The sequence below is a fragment of the Tursiops truncatus genome, chromosome X (assembly GCF_011762595.2).
Source record: "Tursiops truncatus isolate mTurTru1 chromosome X, mTurTru1.mat.Y, whole genome shotgun sequence".
NCBI lineage: Eukaryota > Metazoa > Chordata > Mammalia > Artiodactyla > Delphinidae > Tursiops > Tursiops truncatus.
Window position 1 is genome coordinate 34,541,526 of NC_047055.1, and position 11,010 is coordinate 34,552,535.

The 11,010-nt window shown below is 38.8% G+C and overlaps 1 protein-coding gene across 1 annotated transcript in view; it reads right to left on the minus strand.

Annotated features, from left to right (window-relative positions):
- Nucleotides 1-7,807, minus strand: part of ALG13 (ALG13 UDP-N-acetylglucosaminyltransferase subunit) — a 74,656-nt gene extending 66,849 nt beyond the window's left edge. The window contains 3 exon segments of the mRNA XM_073798877.1: nucleotides 5,400-5,538; nucleotides 6,570-6,732; nucleotides 7,689-7,807. Of these exon segments, the coding sequence (XP_073654978.1) occupies nucleotides 5,400-5,538; nucleotides 6,570-6,732; nucleotides 7,689-7,769 (383 nt within the window). The 5' untranslated portion in view covers nucleotides 7,770-7,807.
- Nucleotides 7,808-11,010: the final 3,203 nt, after the last annotated feature.

Sequence of the window (11,010 nt, forward strand, 5' to 3'; positions counted from 1 at the left end):
GCCCTTTGTGTCCACATGATTTGCCTTTAAAAGCATACAAAGCAGTGCTCTAATACAGGTTCTTGGTGTCTAGAATCACTTGATAATACTTTTTGAGATGACTATTTTTCAATGTTACAGAACTGTGCATCAAGTTCATCAGTTGTACTATCTTACCTAACACCAAATCCTACTCTTTCCTTCCAAATTATAAGCATGTAGTCATCTAAAATCCTTACTTCCCAAGCATACTATAACTTCACATCACTTTTCACCTACTCCAACATCAATCAACTTTCTATTACCTGTCCACCTTTGCACATACCAATGATGTGAATTTCTCAAACTACTAAACTTTCTCTTTCACTTCCTCATCCCTGGATATCTAAATACCTCTCAACAGAAAACTGCTACATAAACTGCATTGCACTTATACACTGATTTCAAACATCTGAAGCCCTGTCAGGTAATGAAACTAAACAAATTTTATTGGGTAAATATTTCAAATAGAATTTTGATTACCATGAATTTTTTCTTAAGGACCAATTAGAAATACCCTTCTAATTGGGCAATGAATTTATCCTAGCCTCTTTCCTCATCTGTAAAATGAATGGTTTGCACTAGGTATTTTTAAAATTCTCTACCAATTCCCCAAATCTACAATTCTTTGTCTGAAAGTCTTTATTTGTTCAATCTAGTATCAATGCTATACCGTGGCATTTTGCTAGATTCCAAAAACTCAGGAATCACCGGTTTCTAAGTCCCAGCTAAGGTTGCAATACACCAAAGGAAAACCCAATTTAGTGAACTGTGAAATTCCTTCTAAAATAATTAAACTTCTGAAAATGAAGAAAATCTCCCTTGGAAGGGATTAAAGTAACTAAAATAAATACTAGGCAAACAAATATAAAGAAACAAAAAGCTTACAACATATATTATGGTATGGTAGAAAGAGCACAGGACTGCGAGTCAAGAAGTTGCTTCTAGTGGCAGCTCTGCCAAAGGCTGTTATTTTAGACAAGTTGTAACCTCTGGCCTTCTTCCTCATCTGTGAAATGAAGGGATTGGACTACATGATCTTGAGGATTCCTGCCAAATCAAAATGGTTCTAAGATATCCTTTGATTTTTAAACCCCACAAGTGATATAAAATTTTACAAAGGTATAGTCAAGAGATGTCACTACACACAACTGACACCACTGGCTTAAGCCTCTGCTAAATGAAATAATGGAATCTGGGTTATGTGCTCTTGTGGGAAAGAAGCAGAGGATTTGGGGCCCTATGCTGCTCTTTAGTTGTCTAATGTTTGAGTAGACCCTTTCATTTGTTTCTGATTCTCTATGGTTAATCCTTCATGACATAAGATAATTAAAGACTGAGTGATCAACATAAATTTTAAGCCACATTTTTTCTCAAACTAGAGAAACATATTTAAAAGAGAGGCCAGAAAAGTGAAATTCTCTCTATGGATTTGAATAGGGCCTTTCCTACAGCATTAGGTTAACATTAATATACAATTATGATTATGGTGCTATGAATTCTCAACTGTGTATATTACTCACTTTTTAGGTTATTCTCAGCAAAATTTAATCCAAGTTGGTATCCTCCTGCTACCCGGAGTACTTCTCAGCCACCACCTTCTACCATTAGTAAGAATTTATTTTAATATTAGCCTAAGTAAAACACAATCAGGAAAATAAATCTACAGAAACATTATATAATGCATCCCAAGTAAAATGTTTAGAATATTCAACATTTTGGGATAATGCAATCAAAAATGAATCTTTATAGTGAATGCTCTATTTTTATGGATGAATTATATCTAAACTTTCTACCAGAAAACTATCAATACTTATGGATAATCTAGTTTATTTTATAGATCTTGAAACCACTCACCATAATCAGAATTTCATAAAGTATCTATTTTGAGTTATGTGAATTTTAAAACCATATATTTAGGCCATTACACACATCAGATCATTTATTCATTTGTAAAACTAACTTTATAAGGGCATAAATTCCTCTATGATGCTACAGTAAATGTTTCCACACCACTGTGGGGGGGGGGGTCCTTAAAAAATAACAGCAAGTCCTATTGGCACAAGTGCTTTTTGATTTACTCTTCTCAAACCAGTAAAGCTTTGACATTGGACAAGTTTATTTTTGTCACTTTCTATTCATATTTTACAGGAAAACAGTGAACACATCCACTCCACTCTATTCTTCACGATAACAGTAGTTTCTCGAAGTACAACAGATCAACTGACTTGATAGTTAATCTTTTTAAGGTAATTATTGAGCTTTTTATTTCACAGAACACAATCCATCATTTTTTTTTTTAATTTGGTTCCTTGGATTATGAAGCTAAAGATTCTGACTCAAATTTTTTTTACAAGTTTGTTACTGTTTCATTTTTTACTCTAATATCAAATTAACTACATTTGAGGTTTTTGTCAAAGTTTTCATATTTAATTCATTTTTTTCATGATTCCAAATCCATTTGGGATTCTAGAATAAAACGTGTGAATGCTCACTACATATTTCTTTTACTAAAACATGAAGAATAGGGAAAAATCTAATAAATTTGTGAAACTGCAATTAGAATCTGGACCCAAATGCTAACATTCACACCATAAAATTTTCTATACATTCTACAGATGTAGGAGACTTATTAATTTATATTATTCTACAAATATATACTCTATATTTAATTTGATTTAACCACATTCCATAAGTTGAATTTGAGGGGTGTTTTTAAAGCTTTGAGAGTTTAGTGTTTAGTTTGAGTGTTTAGTGTTTATTTTTGTAATCCAACAACTTTATCCAAAAATGCAGAAAATTTTTCTGGCTGGCCAGGAGGAAAACATTTCAGTGTTGAAAAGTCCATTGACTGTAACAGCCCAGGAAGCATGCTAAAACAAAAGAAGAAAAATATTAGGTAATATGGGAGAAAATTCCATAATTCAATGCTGCCCACTTGATGACTGAATCTAACTTCCAAGAATATTGTGATGGTTCTCAACCTGTATATGTGAATTTCAATGTATTTTAATATTATAGGTATACACAATAATAATAAAATAATACAAAGCGCATTACATGTCAATAGCAATTCAACATTTTATCTTTTACATCAACTGAAATATTTCAGAAATGTTATTTCATGAAAGATGTGGTCACATGGCTTTGGAACACTTCTCATGACTGGGCAGATATAACTTGAAGCAAACTCAATTTATGAAAACAGAATAAATGAAACCAAAAGTAACAGCTGCAAGACAAGAACAATAAGCTGGGGAGACTACTAGACCATGCATGAAGATTGTGAAATAATTTTTGCTAGTAATTTACTACCATAAATCCATATATAACTAAGCAACATACAATCGCTATGCACGTTGGAAATAAGGTTCAGACCCACAACATAAAACTATTACTTCAGAAATTTAATTAAACCAGCCACTTAAATTAGAACAGACAATCATCCAGCCTACATTTGGGGCAAATAAATGATATACCTAAAATAAAAATACAACTAATTATTGATTCTCCTTATGGCATCCACGTGTGCAACTTTCTTGAAACTAATACAAGAAAAAAAGAATTCTAAAACTGAAAAAAAATAAATAAATTGGAGATTTGTACAGCTCCTTTTTCAGCCTGAGTAGAGAGTCAGGATGTGTCTATGAAATCAATGTTTTCCCCTTTTTAATGTACTAACATAAAAATCGAAGCTGATTTAATGTTTAGAATGAAAATACTCATCAAAAGTGTCTGGAAAAATTGACTTGCATAAACCAAGGAAGATGAACATTGATTCCTCTTCAAAAATGGTATTAACCCCTAACAATCTCAACTACCTAAGGACAGATATGCCCATTATCTGAAGCCCACATAATTCTGATTATCTAGCTTCTCCCCTGACTCACAATATTTTAAGAATCGCTTCTATATTACAAAGCCACCCTGACATTCCCTCTCCTCCATCATTATGGGGATTAGGACACCAACCATTGCTCCCGGAACAATCAATGAATCTGTCTCCTCTCAATGAGATAGGAAACTTTGTCTGTTTTTGTTCACTGATGATGCCAAGTACCTAGAATAATGCCTGGCACACAGTATGTGCCCAATAAATAATGAATAAACAAGTATTTACTGAGTGCTTAAGACACAGAAGCAGTAATATTAAAAGAAAAGCTTATGTTCTAACCAGTTTTTTCTAAGGTTTATTTTCAAATTAATTTCAATTTATTATAACATAAGAAATATGCATTTTGTAATACTTCTATGAGGTCTTTTCTTTTTAAAACATCAAATTAGGATAGCTTTTAAAGTCCAACAATTGGGAATTACTGACCTGACCCTTTGGCAAGCTTCTAGTGTCTGAAGAAAAATTAATAGAAAACCAGCAATTTTCTTCATCCTTCTATTGTGATGTTGATCAGTTCTTGCTGAATTCTAATATACTTCTAGAAAATAATACTCCTTACCATAAAGCAATTCCTCTGCTTAAAATACTCCCATGGCTTCTTATTAAACACAGAATAAAATCAGAACTCTTCTGTGAACTATCCCCACCCAGCTTCATCTTCATACTACATTCTCTCCCTTGCTTACTGTACTCCTGCCACACTAACCCTCTGTTCCTCAAACACACCAAACTCCAAGCTCATTCCCAACTTAGGGCCTTTGCAATTGCTGCTGTTCCTTCTGCCTCTACAGCTTCACATGAGTGGCTCTTCCTGGTTATTCAGGTCTCAGCTCAAATGTCATATACCCAGTTATGCCTTCCCCGATCATTCTAATTAGTCTTCACCCCAGCTATCACATCACCCTGCCCTATTTTCTTCATAACACATTTCACCATATGAAATTATCTCGACTGCTTATTTATGAACTGTTTACTGTCTATCTCCCACCACTAGAACATAAGCACCATGAAAGCAGGGACTTTACGTCATGTTTAGCACTGTTATCCACAGCACCAAAAACAATGCCTGCCATGTATTAGATATAGTTGAATGAATGAATGAGTAAATTTAATTTAGGGATTCCAGTGGATTTACTGAAGGCAAAACCTTAATTAAAAATAAGCAAATGCCTTCCTTAAATAATGAAAAATAATGAACACAAAAGTTTATATTCTCAGAGACCTGCACACCCAGATGAATACACACAGATACGTGCACACACACACATTCAGATATTCACATGCAATGAAATAAGCATAGACACTGAAAGAAATACAACACAGATATCACAAAGTAGAAGACAAATGATCAGGTTTTACAGGTGAGAAAATCAAAATGTTTGCTAAGTGGGAGAAGGTAAGAGATCAAAGATACAGGCGGGTTAGGCAGGTGGGTAAGAATAGCTAGGAAGGAATTAAGAGGTCAAATAATCAGTCTCTAGTATACCTGCAGGTACAGTAAAAGAGATGCCCGTCTTTGTGTAGCTGCTTTGCCAATTCCAGCTGATGATTGTTCATCAACTTTTCATTTATAACCACTATGAGTGGCTTTCTTTCTTCCAGAGTCTCCAAACAGCTTCCTGCACCTACAAAAATATACCAAATTTGTTAACACAGTTTAAAAAAAAGTTAGTGATTCACCAGGCCTTATAACTAGAACTCAAAAGATGAAAAATTTAGTTGGCAACACTACAAATCAAGCCTTTTAATTATACATCCAAAATGACAAAAAACAGTTATGAGTGGTCTCTAGTGTTACAAACCTGACTTGAAAAACACATTCTTTATCACTGCCAACAATATCAGTGCTTTGCAACTTGCCCTCTAGTAGTATGCCCTGGGCATGGGCCTTGAATCCAAATAAGATTCAGGTTCAACATACTGTACATGAAGCCATACTGCACTTCTATTCAAACACAAGTAAAAAAGCAAGCCTTCAGTAGTGACAAGCACCAATAAAGGAAAACTTTGACCACTCCTTATGAGTCTGCTTGTCAAAAGAGTCAAGGATAAATCTCCACAAACATGCATATATACAATATTTGGGTCAATTCAACTTTTAACTCTAAACTCATTTAGATAATTTAAATGGGAGCGAGGGGACTGCTAAGTGAGCAGACAAATCCTTTTTGGGTAGACGATACCAGCACCAGACTGTTATCTGCCTGCTGCTTACTGACTGGACAAATTACTTAACCTTTTAATAGAAATGTAAAAAATCTTCCAAAGCCAAATTCTCAATGACCAATCCGACCAATCAGATGGCTGAACGTTCCTGCAGCCCTAAGCCCAGATACTAATTCCCACTGACAACTCTTGACACATGTCATTGGATAACTTATTTTGCTTGTGTTTAGGGTTTCTGTAAACCCTAAAGTTTACAGTTCTGTAAACTGTAAAGCTGGCCTTCAGTGATTGATTTCCCATTTTTCTATCACCCAGAATTATAAATTCTCTCCAATAATGTTCCCGACTGCTATATTGCAATCAGTATTTTATTCAAAATGGCTACCGGTGAGTTACCCTAGTGATTTTATTTTACATCAGAAAGGTTCGAGTTTCTGTTCTTATTTGTTGTCTATCAAAAACCAAACCGGACAGTTCTACGGCACTTTACCGGCGTGACTAATAACAAGATCTGCTTTCTGAAGGTCTTCTTTCAATGAATCCTTGTATCTGTAAACATCCAGAATAAATGACTCCGTACTGAATGGTTCAGGTACCACCTTTCCTCTACCTATTTGTAGGACAAGTCGGTTGTAACCGAGGCTCTGGATTATCTGAAACGGGAAAAAAGAAAAAGCGGGCCTTTTAAACAGGCTACTGTAAAAACAGTAATATCGACAACAAACCACCCAATCGGAGCACGAGCTGCCGAATAAATAGTCTAACTGGAGCCCGTTAGTTTTTCAAATGGCTCCTTTTCCCCCCGTCCCGGGCCCCGACTTGGCACCTCACTAGCCCTAAGGGACCTAAACGCCCCAGCTCATCCCGTCGTGACAGAAATGGCCCAGCAAGAACTTGGAGACCAACGCAAAGACTCTGAAAAAGGCGTCGCAAACTAGGGAGGGAGAGCAAGGAACAGCGTCGTCGTAGCACACGGCTGGGACTGCGCGAACCACGAGCCCTAAGGAGAGGGCGCGCTCGGGGGACGCCGCGCCGCGCGTGGACGCCGGCCGCGAGGGTGCCTGAGCCGGAAGTAAGGCACGGCGGCCTCGGCCCGAGCGCGGCGGGGCAGGGCGCCGAGCGGACCGGCCGGGTCGGGCAGGGCAGAGCCCGACGGAGCGCGTCGACCGCGCGGCCCCAGGCACGGGCCCGGGAGGCGGGCCGGAACCCCGGCTCGGAGAGGCGGAGCCGCTGGAAGGAGAGGCTAAGCCGGAAGAAAGGCGGAGGCGGAGAATCCGCGGAGAAAATCCGGGAGAAAGGAGGAACCGGAAAAAGGACGGGGAGGAGCGGCCCGGCAAGGCTATAGGAAACGGGAAGAGGAGGCGGAGGACCCCAAGCACCGGGGGAGCTGGAGGAAGGCCCAGTCAGGCGCGGGGAGGAGCCGGCTGATGGGCGGCGGCACCAGAGATTGAGCTGCCAGGGATTCTTCCCGAGTGCAACCGTCAGGCAAGGTTACCGAGGTTAGCGGTCAGGCTGGTGGCGGCGAGCGGCGAGCGGCGAGCTCAGCGCGGGGAGCCCAGCCGCCGCTCGCCTGCCTCCCGCTTGCCTCCCGCTCGCCTTCCCCACTCACTTGCAAACTGTCGGGCGCCGACACACATGCAATAAGGTCGTCAAAGCTGGTGGTCCCTACAGTAACAAACACGCACTTCATCGCGCGTGACCCACAACCACGAATATCAAGGGCCGGACGTGACGTAGCGGACACCACGTGGACGCCGCAACGGCTCTAGGTGCGGGAGGCGGAAGTCGGGCCTGGCCGCCAGGGGGCAGCAGCCACCTGAACTGTGTCGCCGGGGATGAGTTGGGAGCAAAGAATGCTCCTGGCCTATGTGCGGGGCAGTGTTGTAAGCCCTTTGCGTGTAGAAGCTCATGGGACCCTCACAGTTAAGGAGGTGGGCAATTGACAAATTTATTTTTTTCAAAAGTGGGGTTTAAAAAAATAATCATGAAGCCTCACACCCTTGTGTTTGCATCCTTGCTCGGGTACCACAGCTCTCTTAATGATATAGAAGTTTGGGATTCTTTAGCCAAGATACATTTGAGAGATGGTTTTACTTCAAGTCTGTTGAGGGCATCTGAAAAAAAAGTGCCTTTTAAAAATCGCTCATTAGCCTGGGCTCTTCTTCCAGCTGTGGTTCTCAAGAAACCAGAGCCCTACAGAGTCTTGGAAGCTGCAGAGAAACAGTAAGCTCCATTAGCAAGCATTGTGTGTAAAATAGAGGCTTTTTTTTAACATCTTTATTGGAGTATAATTGCTTTACAATGGTGTGTCAGCCTCAGCCTTATAACAAAATAAATCAGTTATACATATGTTCCCATATCTCTTCCCTCCTGCGTCTCCCTCCCTCCCACCCTCCCTATCCCACCTCTCTAGGTGGACACAAAGCACCGAGCTGATCTCCCTGTGCTATGCGGCTGCTTCCCACTAGCTATTGATTTTACGTTTGGTAGTGTATGTATGTCCATGCCACTCTCTCACTTTGTCACAGCTTACCCTTCCCCCTCCCCATATCCTCAAGTCCATTCTCTAAGAAAAAAAAAAAAAAGAGGCTTTAAGGCCTGAAGCCTACATCTCTGTCATTGAACCCATCCATTGAACCATTTAAAACGTAGAATTACCATACATTTAAATTATAATAAAATGTAAAATTATACATTAGCATGAATAAATACCACATATATATTATACTTAGGCAATCAGGTACGGGAGAGGCGATTTCTCAAGACTCCTTCTTTGTCCTACCACCATTACTAAGATCATTGCCTGCTTTATCTCATTCTAATGTTTTCTGTATTTCCTACTTAAAATTTCAGTTTAGCTAATATGGATGTTTTGCTCTGCCTGGTTAAATACAGAAGGGAAGGTATGAGAAGAAACTCTTAACACGAGAAGGATTAGAGGTGAATTAAGCCTAGAACATGGGCTAAAAAAACCTATTAAGCCTATTTCTAACAAGACTGTTTCTCTAAATCTTGTAGCTTGAGTACATGTCTTTTTGAGGGGTGGTATGCTCTACCCCTTTCTTGATACCAAATTTCATGAATTAATAAAACTAGTTTCATAATAACAATAAATGTAGAAAGATCATGGTTAAATAATAAAATATAAGCATATTTTCTGCCCAATAAGAGGAATAAAGTATGAATATTTATTGGAATATAAAGACAAAAAATATTCCAAAATATTCTGTAATTCAGAAAGATCTTGTGTCTATGATATTTTTTCCTATATCTGGAAGATATAAATTAAAGGAGCACTGTTCTGATGAGCTCATAGAGAGAATAAGCACATACAGAAATTGAATAGTCTTAAATTTCCAGAAAATAAGAAAATTGAATATCTGATGAAACTGAGCCCCGCTAAAACAGTTTCCTTACCGAGTTAATGATTAATCTCTCTATTCAAAACTTTTTTCCCTTTCTTGTGCCCTCTGACCTCAATCCTATGCTAACTGAACACTAACCAACCAGAGTCAGGTGACTAAAATTGCTGTTGTTATAGATATCATCATTACCTTAAAAACTCAGGCTGTTTCTCCAGGGCAAGATGAGCTCACAGACCCCTGAGCCATGGACCACATGGCCAGAGAATCCTAAACCAGAGACATCTTGACTCATGAAATCATGCTTAAGAAATGTCACCGAAATATCACAAGACAATGATTAATTCCAGTTTCTTTGTTCTTCCCCTTCAAAACATCTCCAACTCAGAGACCAAGATGGAGTGAATCTGAGACTTGTATCCCACTCCCTTGCTTGGTGCCCTGCAAATAAACCCTTACTTTGCTGCAAACTCCCACTGTCAGAGTTTGGCTTCCTGTGGCATGGGCACACAAGCCCTTGCTTGGTTACATTAATACTTTAAATGTTCTAGACTTTACTAAAACATCTTCTTGCAGAAATTGATCCAGAAACGATTTAAGAACCCAAGATTACATAATTGATATAAAATTTTGATAATTAAGTCTTTTCTCTGTTTTGTCAGTGTTAAGTATGCATTTTATTTTACTTGGGTGTGTTTTTCCTAAACTTACACAGGCTTACTTATCAAATAAGTTAACATTATTTCTAAAAATGTTTATGATTATGAAAAACGTAAATTTCTTTTCAACTACATTAAATCAGCATTCTGACAAACTTTATTTCAACAGTAACTATGCTTCCTGGTATGCCAGCTTGAAGATAATATCCAGGATCTTTAAGCACCTTTTAAAAAAGTGTGTACTGCGCTTATTGGTGGCGCAGTGGTTGGGAGTCCGCCTGCCGATGCAGGGGACACAGGTTCGTGCCCCAGTGCGGGAGGATCCCACGTGCCGCAGAGCGGCTGGGCCCGTGAGCCATGGCCGCTGGGCCTGCGCGTCCGGAGCCTGTGCTCCGCAACGGGAGAGGCCGCAGTTTAGATGGGGTTGTTTCCTTTATTTAGTAATTAATGGTTCCACCTACGATTTGAAAGATTATTCTTTACCTTACATGTAATCTGCCTAAATAGCAAAGATTCTGTGTCTTACAAGAATAATCTATCGCGTAAGTTGTCTTTTTGTGTCCCTGATTATTTAAGGGGAAAATACGCATAGAACGCGACTCTTCACTTACATTGTGTTACATTGTGTAACAGTGTGTTACATTATGTAAATAGTGTTACATTGTATTTTTTTTAAACGCATTATTTGTACTTGGATTAAATAGGAAGGGAAGCATTGTTTCTCAGTCACTCATGATCCTACCTAATCAAGTGACCAAATCTCCTCCGACAACCCTTAATTTTGTCTTCCCAAAATCAGTTCCTAAATTTAGGACACATAAAATAAAATTTTCAGAATATATTACATACATAAAACTAAAATTTTTATGCGTAAAACCTCTAAGACTTCTCAGAGGGCCTTTGGAATCAC